This window comes from Microchirus variegatus, assembly GCF_963457635.1.
Source record: "Microchirus variegatus genome assembly, chromosome: 9".
NCBI lineage: Eukaryota > Metazoa > Chordata > Actinopteri > Pleuronectiformes > Soleidae > Microchirus > Microchirus variegatus.
In genome coordinates, this window is record NC_139810.1 from 7,761,050 (window position 1) to 7,776,784 (window position 15,735).

At 41.7% G+C, this 15,735-nt stretch overlaps 1 protein-coding gene across 1 annotated transcript; it reads left to right on the forward strand.

Moving 5' to 3' along the window:
• Positions 1-6,490: 6,490 nt before the first annotated feature.
• On the forward strand, positions 6,491-14,954 carry LOC310932437 (rho-related GTP-binding protein Rho6-like; the record flags this gene model as incomplete). The annotated part of the gene is made up of 5 exons (XM_083895759.1): positions 6,491-6,610; positions 7,375-7,462; positions 13,017-13,126; positions 13,599-13,733; positions 14,709-14,954. The coding sequence occupies 5 exons, from the start codon at positions 6,491-6,493 to the stop codon at positions 14,952-14,954; spliced, it is 699 nt and encodes a 232-aa protein (XP_083751885.1).
• Positions 14,955-15,735: the final 781 nt, after the last annotated feature.

Below are 15,735 nucleotides of genomic sequence, written 5' to 3' on the forward strand. Positions count from 1 at the left end.
TGTTGGGTAAACACATTGACGTATTTTATCTGGCAAGAACTGGCAACATTCTTGCAAAAGGAGAGGTGAATTTATTCCACCAACAAAATCGTTATTTGAATCTCCATGCTGATTACAAGGCTCTTTCTGTAATTCTTTGTTACACCAACAGAGGGCAGCACACTGACAGGCAGTGTCATCATCATTGAGTGCCATATCTAGGAATTGTAGATAAGTGGAAGTAGACACTTGCTCATGTCTCTTCTCTCCAGGCTGTTGTAAGACCAAGAAACATTCAGATCCACGGTGAAATGCAGAGATCAACATTACACAAGCAGAGAAGAGCCACACATGGCAGCACAAGTGCCTTCTTTTGTTTATTTTTGGGGTATGAGAGTGTCTGAGAGCTACGTGAAATGTGTAGGGACGGTATATTTGCTTTACTGTATTTTCAGCCTCTCTAAAACTCATTCTCACAGAAGTGGCGCTGCTCAGACTGAAGGCTGAGAGCTGTGCAGTGTTAAGAGCCCTCGTCACTCCTGATATATAGAGTCCTCCTGATGTGTGTATATATATATATGTCTCTGTGTGTATATATGTGTGTGTGTGTGTGTATGTGTATATATATGTATATATGTGTGTGTGTGCATATATATGTATATGTATATATGTAGGTATATATATATATATGTGTATGTGTACATATGTGTGTATATATGTATGTATGTATGTGTGTGTATATATATGTGTGTATGTGTATATAAATGTATATGTGTGTGTGTATGTGTATATGTGTGTGTGTTGTATGTGTATATGTATATGTGTGTGTGTATGTGTATATATATGTATGTATATATATATGTGTGTGTATGTGTGTGTGTGTGTGTATATATGTGTGTGTGTATATATATGTGTGTGTTTATATATGTGTATGTGTGTGTGTGTGTATATATATATATATGTGAATATATGTATGTGTGTATATATATGTGTGAATATATGTATATGTGTGTGTATTTGTATATATATATGTATGTAGGTGTATATGTATATATATATATGTGTATATATGTATATATCAAACACCTGTGCACTAAATGAATGTTAATGAACTATAGTTTCTTTCTTTATTTTGCAGCTTCAGTGAACTGTGACAGTGTTTATGAGAATACTCTTGATTCACACCCTGATCTACATAATGCAAGAGCTTTCAACCACATCATACTTGAATTATGTAAATTACCTTGCTTCAAGGCATAGGGCTTTGTGATGGGTTTTTATTTTCTTTTTCTTTTTTTGTGGTGAGGTGGGGGTCCTTTCTCAGAAATGATTAGAATTGGACTTGGGATTAATGTGTCTCTCACTCCCTCAACCATCAGTCCCTTTGGATGTTAATCATTTTAGTTCATATGAATGCACATGATGTAAAGCAGTACTCTTGTACTTGGTATTTCCAGTAGACGTGAAAGCATTCTTCCACATCCATTTGCATCCGTTTCCATGACTTCAGAGGAAATTACACTGACTTACAGTCATATCCTGGAGAATCCGACACATACAACATGTCTTCACAACATATTTTCAAAAAAAGTCACTGAGAAGTTGAGGGGGTTTACATTTATTTAATTGCAATTAAAAGTGTAATATGAATACATTATACAGAATTCTCTCAAGCAGTGGACTTAGTTGTGCTTACTAAGCAAAAGTGAGGACGTAGTAACAAGTTACATTATTTACAGAATTGTAAATATACAGTCTTGAGTTGTTCATGGATATATTTTATTTGTTTTTAACAAAACACAGAGCATTCCTTTTGACTTGATCTTAACTCTACAGGAACTGGAAACAACTGAATAAATGTGAAAGTGACAAACCATAGCAGCTACTTTGTTTTAGCAGGAAAAACACAGCACTGATCACATCGATGGTGGCCCTGTTCAGTTTATTTAAGTTATAAATATAGAAATATGACAGGAAAACCAGGATGAAACCCTGATCCCTGATTAGGAAGATAAATGGGACTCATCAGGATGGGATGATTCCAATTTTTAAATCACAAACACGAGTATCTGTCCATACCAATAATAGAGTCTAATACAGTCAATTTAGACCATTTATGAACTGTGAAGCTGTGAAGAACCATTTGTGCTGAGTCATTGAAAGTGTAACAAATCTTGTTCTTCTTCTTAAAGGCCAAACATGACTCGGCTTAAATTATTTTTACAGTCTTCGCATATTGAATTGATGTGATTTTTGACCGATACCGATGGCGGGGAAAACATTCCACTCATCGCAGATCAGCCCATTCGGAGTCTGGGGAGGCAATATACATCCAGCCTTTCAGACAAGGACATGGGAAAGACCATACTGCAGCAGCTTTCAGCAGGCCTGGCTAAAATTGATTCAAGCCAGTTACCCGAAAAGTACAAGGTCTGGTGTTTCAACTTCACACTGTATCCAAGGGTAATGTGGCCGCTGAAGCTGTCCGAAGTGACTTCATCGGCTGTGAGCAAGCTGGAAGCAAAGGCCAACTCATTCATCCGCAAGTGGCTAGGGCTCCCAAGGTGCCACTCATCGGCCAGCCTGTATGGGAACAACACACTCCAGCTTCCCTTGAAGTCGATCACCACAGGGTACAGACAGGAGAAGGCGAGGCTGGTAATGGAGCTGAGGGACTCTGCAGATGAGACGGTGAGGGACATGGAAGCCCGAGTGGTGACCGGAAGGAAATGGAGGGCCGAAGTGGAGGTACAGAAGGCGGTGGGCAGGCTGCAGCACCAAGAGGTGGTGGGCAGAGTCCAGACGGGGCGTGCTGGCCTTGGATGGGGAGACCAGCCTGTGATGTGGTCCAGGGCTAGTAGGAAGCAGAGGAAGGACCTTGTGATCTCTGAGGTGACGAAGATGGCTGAGGAGTACAAGGTTAAGGCAGTGGCGCAGGGGCAGCAGGGACGCTGGACAACGTGGGAGGGGGTGGTGGGTCGGGAGGTGAGCTGGGCAGACTTTTGGAAACTGCAACAGGCCCGTCTCAGTTTCCTCCTCAGGGCAACCTATGATACTCTGCCCTCCCCCGATTCCTCCAGCAGTGGCTGGGCACAGAGCAGGCCTGCGACCTCTGTGGGACCTTCAGTGCTTCCCTACAACACACCCTTTCAGGATGCAAGACCGCGCTCTCTCAGGGCAGATACAGATGGTGGCACGATCAGGTGTTGAGGAAAGTGGCAGAGGTGGTAGAGAGGAAAAGGCAAGAGGCAAGCAATGGGAGCCAGCCGGGCATACAACAGTGGACCCAGTTTCTTAGGGAAGGGGAAGTGGGGGAAATTGCAAGTAGGAGACCAGCATCCATCCTCCTGTTGCCAGGCATGGTTTGGAAAATAGAGGTGGACTTGGGCAGGCAGCTCCACTTCCCAGGAGAGATCTGCAGCACCACACTAAGGCCCGATATGGTGCTGTGGACCAAGGCGGAGAGGTCTGCGCTACTGGTAGAGCTGACCGTGCCATGGGAGGAGGGGATGGAGGGAGCCCATGAGAGGAAGAGGGCGAAGTATACCGACCTAGTAGCAGAATGCAGGGAGAATGGTTGGACCACATGACTCTTCCCAGTGGAAGTGGGCACCAGGGGATTTTTGGGAAGCTCAACAACTCGCCTACTTAAAGAGCTAGGGCTGAGAGGCAAGGAGCTACACAAAGCCACCAAGGAGCTGGCTGAGGAGGCAGAGAAGGCAAGTTTCTGGCTTTGGCTAAGGAGGCGGGACAAGGCGTGGGGAGTGAGCAACTCCTGAGAAAGGCTAGCTGCGGGGGGTGACTGGGAGACGTCCCTGTTCACTGCCCCGCCACCAGGAGATGAATGGCGGTCCCTGGCTGATGACCCCGCAGCTAGCATAATGGGCACCGGTGGAGGTGCGGCAGGCCTAGAGCCAGCAGGTGACAACATCTACCTGTTCAAACCAAAAGGCCAAACATGACTCGGCTTAAATTATTTTTACAGTCTTCGCATATTGAATTGATGTGATTTTTGACCGATACCGATTCCCATCCCTAGTTTAAATCAGGGATTTTCCCATCATGATCTGTCTCGTCAAAGAAACCAAATAGAAAGACTAGGATTTCTTCACAGTTGAGGCGTAGGTGAGGGATTAATCATGACACACTGAGTCTTTAACCGTCTGTAGCTCAGTGTCTCCCAAAATCAGAGGGAGAAATGGAGCATGAGAGTGTGAAGCGTTAAGTGGTAGTACTAGGTGAGTGTTTGTATATCGTGTGTGGAGGGAACACGTCAGGAATTCCAATGAAGCAGGACGACTACGAGGCGGACGGAGTCGTTTTACGTCTCTGCACAAGGCAGCAGGTGCAAATCATATCCCCCCCTTACAGATTTTCTACACTTTACATTTATGCCATCAAAGAGCCCTCTGTGACAGACGAGCAGTTGTTTCCCATTTATGTTCAGCACAACACGCCACGCTCCGCTTACTCCTCGAAAGGCTGACACTCATGAATTCTGTTGTACCTCTGATTGATGAAGCCATCTGTCATGTGTTTGTGGGGCTGGCAGGGCCTGCTACACTTGTATGAGCATATGTTAGCTCACTCATGGGTTGCATGTGCAAAAAAAACCCTGTAATTGCACACATTGCACCCATGGCTGTATTCCACGGTTGTTTGGAAGAATAAACATAATAAAATGCACATTTTAGATGTCTATCTATCTATCTATCTATCTATCTATCTATCTATCTATCTATCTATCTATCTATCTATCTATCTATCTATCTATCTATCTATCTATCTATCTATCTATCTATCTATCTATCTATCTATCTATCTATCTATCTATCTATCTATCTATCTATCTATCTATCTATCTATCTATCTATCTATCTTGCGAGTTAGCGTGCTATCTATCTATCTATCTATCTATCTATCTATCTATCTATCTATCTATCTATCTATCTATCTATCTATCTATCTATCTATCTATCTATCTATCTATCTATCTATCTATCTATCTATCTATCTATCTATCTATCTATCTATCTATCTATCTATCTATCTACAAGAGTATAACATTTGGAGTGATTTTTTTTAAGGCTTTGAGGTTCTTGTTCCTGTATCATGTGTAAACACGATTATAATTCAGCCCGCAGTCAAAGACACATCATATTTTCCCATGATGTGATGATTCCTCCATGTGACAGTACAAGAAAATCCCTGAAAAGTCCAGACCACGTTCTTGTGTTTATTAAGAGTCTTTTAAAGTTATAGTTCAGTTTGACACAGAGTCAACAGTGACTTCACTAAGTAAACAGCATGAGACACGGGCACTCCCTCTCACTGATAACAGGTCTGACAAAACAAAACAAAACTCACCGAAGAATTTTTAAGAATATGTTTGACATTTATAGACACATTTTTGTTAACGTTCTCCCACGCCAAAATCCATAAAGAAAATCATTGCTTTTAGCTCGAAGTGGTAAATTTCTGTATCTTAGGCAAATCCTTATGAAGGATTTTCAATAACTGAATTAAAACATTGAACTATCCCTCTGTGCTGTGAAATAGTTGAATTTGGTGCGTGGAATGAGCTCTTTACAAAGCAACACAAACTTAATTTTCAGAAAAAAGTGGGAAAAAGTGGGAGATTTTTGAGATATTGTAGATTTCATGACATGAAGTCAGAATTGGAAAAAGTCAGTTTTCGCAATTCCAATTTAAAAATAATAATACATTCGCCGTTTCCTCACAATTCAGTTTTTTCCCCTGATAATTCTGAGATCAAAGACATAATTCTGACATTTCCCCACCTCAGAATTGACAATTCCAATTTCTTTTTAATTTTTACCTTATTTCTTAATTCTGGAAAAAAAATTGTTAGAATCCTTTATTTAAATTTTTTTTTAATTTGGAGATTAAAGTGAGTTAAGGTTTTTTTCTCAATTCCAATTTTTTAAATTTTTGCTTTTACCTTTTTTCATAATTCTGACTTAAAAAAGAAAAAGTTAGATTTTTTTTCTTTTCAAATTTTTTAGCTAAAGTGAGAATACTGAATTTTAAAATTCAGATTTTCCTTTTCTACCCTCATAATTCTGACATTTTTTTCTCAATCCTGAGGTCAAATACATAATTCTGATTTTTTTTTCTCTCACAATTCTGGCTTTCCTAATTAAAAAAAAAAAAATCCCCAAAAATTCCCATGTGTCCCTAATCCTCTTCCGTGTGGAGGTGTTCGGTTAGTTTAGGTGGTGCATTGGTGTCAGTGAAAACCTGGCTCCAGCCCTGCAGTTTTGCCCTCCTCCTCCTCCTCCTCCTCCTCCTCACTCATTGGTTGCTGTGATAATATAAAGTTCAGCTGAGGCTCTCCTCCCCTCTGCTCTCCACTCCTCCCTCTCGCTCTCTCTGTAGCTCTCAGACTCACTGACTGACCGATCAGTCGAGGAGGAAACACCAGCAGAGAACACAGGACTTCACTCTCCATCACTTCCACCACTGTTGGTTTTCCACGTTCCTCTGCAGCATGAAAGAAAGAAGACTCCCCCAGCCTTTTGTAGCGAGGTGTAAACTGGTGCTGGTCGGTGATGTCCAATGCGGGAAAACTGCCATGTTACAAGTGCTGGCCAAGGACTGCTACCCTGAGGTATGAGAGGATTCATCTACTCATTCATTCATTCATTCATTCATTCATTAATTTACTGTCTGCAATTATCACTGTAGCATCACTTCATTTATTCAGAATATGCCTGAAACAACACAAGGACTTTTTAAATTCTCAAAATCACATATGATTTTATTTCAAGTTTCAAGCTCCTATTGATTTTACATATTATTTTATATATATTAACTCTCACTGCATTATAAATACTGTAAAATAAATATAAAATAAGATATAATATAGCAGGGCTGCAATGATTATTCGATTATTAATCAACTACTAAATTAATCGTCCACTATTTCGATTATTGATTAATCAGTTTGAGGTGTTTTTTTTAATACTGAAAACATGCTCAGCTTGTGAATATTTTCTGATTTCTTTGCTCCATATAACAAAATAAAAATCATGAAAACATCATCATTTCCAGGTTTGGTGAGCACCGATCCACATGTTTCAAGGTTTTCTGGCGTTTTATGGACCAAACAAGTACTAAATAATAATCAAGAATACAATCGACAGATTAATGGAATATATAGGAGTGATATTTTAGAGGATGTTTCTACATGTTTGAGCTTGTGATTTGATTGGTTTTGCTCATTGTTGAGTCTCTTTAAGAAGCTCCCAGGAAGAAAACGTGTAGATTTTCATTATATGTCACTCTTGCTGTTGGTCAGATTCAGTAAATACACGTTAAATAGAAAAAAAAACAAGCTGAATGTGCTCCTTCTATCTCTGTCCCTCACGTTTAGACGTACGTCCCCACTGTGTTTGAGAACTACACAGCCTGTCTGGAGCTGGAGGAGCAGCGAGTGGAGCTCAGCCTGTGGGACACATCAGGTCAGGCTTTGTGCTCTTCTTCTTCTTCTTCTTCATCTTCTTCTTCTTCTTCTTCTTGTTTTTTTTACTCACTCGCACTTGAATAAAAATTAGTGTTTACCTCACAAGCCTCCCTATCTGCCACGATCAGGGTGTTTGTGTTTGAGCAGAGATTGAAGGAGTCGGTTTCAGTGCTGCATTCAAAGGTTAATTTGTGGAGAACTTGTTTACCCTCCCAACAGCACAGTCACCCACCAAGCCTCCCCCAAGCCACCATTGTTTTAGCGGCAGTGTCACTGTTTACACAGACGTCGCTATCTGTCAGTCCTGTTTTGGTGCATTTAAAGCAGCTTTTTAACTGGTGTGAAATCTGCAGAGAGACCCTGCCGGGGGATAATGACAGAAAAAAAACACACAGTGTGAATCATGTGTTTAAAACTACCAATGTTCTTCCATTTGGCAAAAAAAACTGAATTCAAATTAATCAAATACATTAAATTGAGTCATTTTTCTGTTCAGGAATTCAAGTGAATAACTATAATTCGGCATCTTAATCAAGAAATAATAATGTGCTTTATTATTTTTATTTTTTTTTACTGTTTTTCATGTAAAAAAATAACTGGATAACAATAATAATTGTATTTTAGCTTCAAAATTATCATTTTGGTTAAAGAGCTTCTCCATACTGGTTTATTAACCATTAGAGAAAGATGAAAACTTATTTTGATCATTTACAATGCTGTTATTTGAGGGCAGCTGTGACTGAAATACATTTTTGTTCAGCTCTGTATCCGTAATCTAAAACAAAACAAAAAAAACCTTACCAGAGAACCCTTTTAAACCCCTTTCCTGAATAAAGGGTTTTAACAGGGTTTTTGGTGGAACCCTCCAAAACGGTTGGTTCTACCTGGAGCCAAAAAGGGTTCTCCTATGAGGACAAGCCGAAGAACCTTATATGGTTCTACACTTTAATTTCTAAGAGTGTATTAAATGTTTGAGAACAACTGTTCTAAATTGTTCTAAACAAGAGAGACTGAAGTGAAAGACGTCTTGTTCTTGACTTTGAAAAAACAAAAACACCACAGAGCAGAAAACCCCTGGCTGTGGGAATGGTATTCACCGCAGCTTCACCCAGGTTTAAAAGTCCCAGGTATACCTGCAAGTGTTAGTGTTAGAAAGAGGCTTGACAGGGTTTGGACACTGACATTGGTCTCATTATAGTTTCCTCCAAGTCCTTCATTCATTCCTATAAACTCACATGAATCCACTCTCACTTTCACTTTTAAAGCAAATGTTTAAAAAAGAAAACCCACTGAATAATTTTGGACTTTCCAAACCAGACACCTTTCCCAAACTCAGCAGCATCATCATAAACACACTTCCAAGAGCAGAAACTATTCATGGTTTAAAAATGTGAACTTGTTTTCGATTGTGAGTCACCTTGACGTACAATTTCTCAAACATGTAACTGGCAAAAATAATCAAGAGTTTGGTCCAATTCCAATTCCTATCTTAACCCTCAATCTTAACCATTAATCTTAACCCTTAATCTTAACTGACCCTCAAAAGCAAGTGTTGAGGGTTATTTTGTCACTTAGAAATGGGACACCCCTTAAATGCAGATACGTCTTCAGACTGTGGGGGGCAGAATAACGCTAAAGCTGCGTCCAGTCTGTCAACTCCAAAAAAGAAGAAGAAGAACACATTTACGTCAGCATTATTTATTACGATCCGTCAGTCAAGTTATTAGGTTGTCAGTTAGTTATAAGATGATACTCATACAAATATCACAACCACGGACATATTCAGCTGACAGTTACCGCACAACACGGCTTATTGAAAAGTAAACCATAGCAAACGATCGCTTGTCCGCACCGGCCGACTATTGACAAAAGATCGTAAAAATTTAAATAAATGTTACGCAACAATGACGTAAGTAATCCATAATATGGGCCTAAACTAAGATGATACAATGGTTTTATAATTTTTATATATCTATTAACAAAGAAAAAACTTAATTTGTAGCGTACTCGTTTCGCTGCTTTCGACGCCATCTTTTTATGTGAAAACACGCAATGCATTCTGGGTAGCCCTTGCTCCCAAGGGTGGTCTCGGAAAATCTCAATATTGAGTGCGTTACAGCCCTTAAACTTGACCCTCAACTTAATTTTTCTGAGAATCGGGACAGCACTTGCACTAGAGGGAGCGCGCATTTTAGAGATTGAGGGTTAAGATTGAGGGTTAAGCAAGGAATTGGAATTCACCCTATATCTCTGATGATAATAACCTGATGTAGACGTCGTGTAAAATAGGAGAAAGAGGAGAAGCTGTGCACTGCAGTATAGAGTTCTTTCATAACAGCTCTGGTCGAGGCATTGTGCTCAGAGGAAGTGGAGCCGTGCCAGTTGGCCTCCAGAGGGGCTGAAGAGAGAGGGGAAAGCCTCGTCCATGCAGGGGGTGGAAGTCTGTAAAGAGTGTGTGTGTGTGTGTGTGTGTGTGTTGTACAGTTGAAGGCACAAGTGAGGGCGGCGTATGAAAACATCTACACAACCTTCTTTCTGCCTTATGGTGTTTGCTGCCTTTTAAAGAAACACAAAAAAACTAAAAAACGTATTATGTTACTGTACAAATGTAGGTTTGTGTGTTTATCTCCCACAGAGTTCAAACTTTCTGGACGGTCCCTCCTTTCTGAGGAAACATTACATAAGGCCTATTTACATTTGCAACACACACACACACACACACACACACACACACACACACACACACACACACACACACACACACACACACACACACACACACACACACACACACACACACACACACACACACGTAAGCATGTATGCAGGTCATGGACACACTCATGATTCTTTTTTAAACTGTCCTTTCTTCAACATTATTAGTACCACATCACAGGAAACAAATGTTAAATACAACAGTAGAATAAACATTTCCGATCCATGAAGACGGCTGATTACTGCAGATTTAAACCCGTTTGTTCAGCACTGACATGAGGATGATTCAGGTCGACCAGCACCTGACCTGATTTAGTTTCTTGGAGGACATCCAGTGCTATTCTAGTGATTCTCTTGCACACTTTCACGACACCCTGCAAGTTATTTTATTTTTATTTTTTTGCTAAAAAGAAATTGTGCCAGCAAAAAGAAAAAGAAATTTAGAACAGATTTGAGTGAAACATTTCCATAAAAGCGGTTAAAACGGCGAAGTTTATGATGAAAATGCATTCGCTGATGTTATTATCGCCGATTTACCACTGCACGGTCCCTGGCACGACTCGCCTCACCTCGCCTTGGCACGGTTATTTTGCTTTTCCATTAGCGATAGCATCAAGTACTTTTTAGTACCTGCTCAGGCACGATGCCAAGCTAGCTGAGCCGATACTATACGTGACTTCATCAGAGTGCCGTCACGGGAAGAATCATGAGCAAGACGTCTCCGACACAAGAATCAAACCGAACAACGGGGAACTGTAGATCAGTTAAAACGACTTAAAACAATCCTTAAAACGTGTGTTAATCTCCAACATTTAGCAAAGGAAATGTTCCTGAAACCTAAGTAAGTGTTTCGCAGGGCAGAACGCGCCATACGCGTTGGGGGAAGCGTGGATTTATCCCCACCGTTAATGTTCCAGACGGTCCCGGAATCAGTAGATGTCTGTTAGGGTTAGGGTTAGGATTAGGGTAAGGGTTAGCATTCTGTATTCTGTCGGGCTTTCGGAACATAAGGATTTGGAAACATAGGTGTGTAACAGATGTGTCCTCTTGTCTCTATATGTGGCCCTGCGATGGACTGGCGAACTGTCAAGGGTGTACCCCGCCAATCGCCCTATGTCAGCTGAGATAGGCACAGCGCCCCCGGTGGAGGATAAAGGAGATAATGGATGAATGGATGGATGGACATTGTTCTACTTCACAGAGTTAAATCTAAGATTCAAATGTAATCTGGATGTAATTCCTGTTGAAACATATTCAAAGTATCTATTCTTGGTATCATTATATTGTCTTACAGTGGTTCTGGTCTGTATTTGGTCTGTATTTGGCCCGCTGGAACACAGCGTAGGAAATGAATTGTTGGCGTCGTTGTATGAGGAGTGATAATGTGGCAGAGTGAAGACAATAGAGAAGCGGACATCCTCCACTGTCTGTTTATAGCACAGGAAGCTTCCGGAGAGAGCCACTCTGGATAAATTTACTGTTTTTTTTGGGAAACTTCCTTCGCACTCTTTTACTCGCATTCTCATTCCCGAGGTGTCACATTAATGTGACAACAGCGAAAGTAGACTGTGATTGAGGTCGTCGATAGAGGACGAGATTAATAGTTACCACTGGTTCGTAAACACGTCGTCCGCCGTCTTAGAAGAAACGTGTGGTTTTCATCGTTACGAGGCTGCATTTTAGTTCACATTTACACAATATATCCTTCCATGCCGTCTGGATTCTTACATTCATTGGGGAGAACAGTGCTACATCATATTCTTCCAGGATTAATCGATCAATAATCAGACTTGTGATATGAAAGGTATATATATATATATATATATATATGTATATGTATTTTTTTTTTTTTTTTAAGTGGGGGTTTACAACATTGAGAGGCCACCAGGCAGCGACCCATACACTCTGAGAAATAAAAGTGCTAAGTAGAACCATATAAGGTGCTTCGGCTTGTCCTCATAGGAGAAGGTTCTACCTGGAACCCTTGTGGATGGTTCCACCAAGAACCCTTTTAAAAACCTTCTTCAGGAAAGGGTTTTTTCAGAAGCAAAATGGTTCCAGGTAGAACCTCAGCCCTTGTAGATGGAACCTTTTGGAACCCTTATTTCTAAGAGTGTACACTCACCAGGGACAGGAGGAAAAACAGATTTTGACCACTTAAGTCTACAGTTTATCTTGCTTTTCGATGGCTAGAAACTGTCGTTTGTAAAGAGCTCACTCTCCTGCACCAAAGACAACAGTAAGAAAGTGTGTTTTTAGCTTTTGAGTCATTTAGTCACAACATAACACATTTGATTTTACCGACGGAGGCAACAGTGGATTAACAACTCCTGTGTACTGTGATGTAAAATTGCTATTTTTTCTCAATGGTAAAGGGAGACAGCAGAGAGAATGATTGTGAAGTAATCAAAACTGTTCCTAAACATTGGTCTTAAAGACAAAAATTAATCTTAAAGGTGCATTATGTAATGCAACTGGCCATAAAATCCTCCTAATATGTCACAGAGACTCAGGAATAATGTTCATATAACAAACTGAACTCACCAACAACAACAGTACAGCCAAAATATTTGAATTAAATAAAATATTTTGCAGACTGCAAATCATGTTTATGTCTTGAAATCATGATTTGGCATGTGGCGCCACCTACCGCCGTCTACCAATCATTGCAGTCAGTAGAGTCTCAGCTGCTGAGCAACCACGGGTTGCCAGTTACGTCAGAAAACGAAACCTAAAAGACCTCGGTATTTTGAATTTGAATGTAGTAACCGTTTTTGGCCACATTATTACATATGGCACCTTAAATGACTGACACCTTAAATTTTCTCTCCCGTCAGGGTCTCCATACTACAACAACGTGAGGCCCCTCTGTTACAGCGACTCAGACGCAGTGCTCTTGTGCTTCGACATCAGCCGACCCGACACTGTTGACGTTGCGCTGAAGAAGGTACAAGGGTGATTTTATTTGAAGATGTGAAGTGTCCATGTTTGTGTTTCAGGGCCACTTTCGCATGGTAAATATGGGTTATGGGTTTTTTATTATGAGGATGTCTTCTCAGTTTCCTATAAAGCTGCAGTAAATCAGTTCTTAGTTTTAACTGTTATAGGGACGCTTCCCGACAGTATCGATACAAATCCAGGTCAATGACAGAAACTCTTAGAATCAGTCAAAAATAAGAAGGCAGTGCTGACTAACGGTTGTCGTCTTTCTTTGACTCTTTGCCAGTTTATGTTGGAATGGCTCCATTTGGATCCGTTTATTATTCATAAAAAGTGTATTAAATGAAATATACACTTACTCTTTAGATGGTAAAGTTGGAATGGTCATTTTCATTTATGCTCCCTCATCTTGACTCTGCAGTTTACATATTCCTTTGACGGTCTATTGACACTTGTCTTTATTTGATTTTGGGGTAAAGTGGAAAGCAGAGATCCAGGACTTCTGCCCCAGCACACGGATCCTGCTCATAGGCTGTAAGATGGACCTGCGCACGGACGTATGCACGCGCATGGAGCTGTCAAATCAGAAACAGAGTCCTGTCTCCCACGAACAGGTTTGTTTTACTACTACATTCTTGCTCCTGAATGGCAGTGTTTAAGAATTAGTGACACCTAATGGTGACTCTTTTTGAATGGAAAACTCCTCAATACTCTCCCTTCTTGTCAGGAAACCATGTGGGCTTTTTGCATAGCAGAAAGGATGCTATTTAGTTTTCATCTGTGAAGTAAGAGTCACCCTCAAAACATGATAGCGCAGGTTTATTAACCTCTGTTAATCAGAGGCCTTTGCCTAAACGACATATTTCAGATCAAATATTTACTTATGCAAACATACTCTTTGGTATGTGTCCCTGGTTTGTTCAGAATCAGCTGTTTATCAGGCACAGAATAGGGTGAGCTCGACGGTGATTGGACAAATATGGTTAAAAACGGCACTTCCACGGAAGCTGAACTTCTCTGGGAGTCAATGGGCAGGAAGCGGGCGCTGGGCTTCTGCATGATGATTGGAGGAAAGACAGAAAGGCAGAGCCAGTTTTTGATTGACAGCGTTGCAGAAACGTACACGAGAGCAGAGCCTTTTCTGCCTCTTATAGCTTTTCAGCTTTTCATCATTTTTTGTAGTGCTGGGCATGTTAACGATTTAACGACGATTAACGGCCTCAACATGAGCGCACACATTAACGCGTTTCCATGACGACTGAACGGAAAACAGCGCGCGTGACGTCATGTTTACATGACACGGCACCGGAGTCCAGGCACCGTTTACCAGTTAGCTCTGTTAGCTGCGTTAGCTCCTTCACCACCGTTAGCGTGCCTAAAATCTCTGTTTGCCTCAGTTTTTTTTGTATAAGTTTAGCGTTACTTTAGAGACTCATTTTAACAGTCGGGAGTCACGTAAACATGACGTCACGGGTGTCTTTTTCCGGTCAGTTCCGGTCAACCCTCCAAAACGTTGCACACTGCACCGTCATCACTGCACTGCAACTCGTTATTCACTTTTACCTACGTCTGTTTTTCTACCCTCTCAGGGTCTGTCCATGGCCAAACAGCTCGGGGCCGAGGCGTACCTGGAGTGCTCGGCGTTCACGTCGGAGAAGAGCGTCCACAGCGTGTTCCGTACGGCGGCGCTGGCCTGCATGAACAAGCTGCAGCCTGCCAGCAAACTCAGCCCCGTCCGCCGCCTCTCCAAGAGACTCCTGCACCTGCCCAGCAGGACGGAGCTGCTCTCGTCCACCTTCAGCAAGGACAAGTCCAAGAGCTGCTCCGTCATGTGAACACTGTCGGTGGAGGACGAGCAGACGGTGCTGTTGGAGCTGAGTGTGCAAAGGAGAGAGAGCAATTATGTGAATTCTTCTCTCTCTCTCTCCTTTGCAGCCACACTCTCTTTGCACGTTCTGCTCTGAAACTAAACTTTTTGGACCGTGACTCGTCACCAGCAGTCGTCACATTTTTGTTGTTGTTCTGAGAAGTTTAAGAATTGTGTGACAGGCACTTAAAGGTGCAGTCCTGTTTTCTCCCCTCAGAGGCCGATGTGATCGGTCAGCTTAAACAAGGCCAGAGCGCCTCCTCGCCATTTCCAAGGGGTTGTAAACACTGCATTACCCTGATGAGAACCCACTTGATAATCTTGATAGTGGCGCCCCCTTCCCTCCCCATCCATCTTCTGATTTTAAATGTCTCCTTAAGGTCACAAAACGGGGGTTTGTGTGAGTGACGAAGCGAAATGTAAAGTCCGTATGTACCCATTTTAACACTTTGTTCCCCTCAGGGGAACGATTCCCCCCCACTTGACCCCCCTCGCGGTGTTTTGTTCTGGAATTAAAGCTGACGGCGGAGGAACGAGGAGAAAGGAGGGAGGGATTTGGCGAGCGAGAGTCGTAGAAAGGTGGTGGGAGGACGAGCTGCCGAAGGAAGGGGCGAGAGCGCTGCTGTGACTCAGCGCTCGCATGAGCCACGAAAAACGGCGCATCGCGGAGGAAAACAAACAAAACCGGAGACATGTTGGAACAGATTAGACCGTTCATTCTCCTAAACCACAGCAGTCTTTATGTCTCA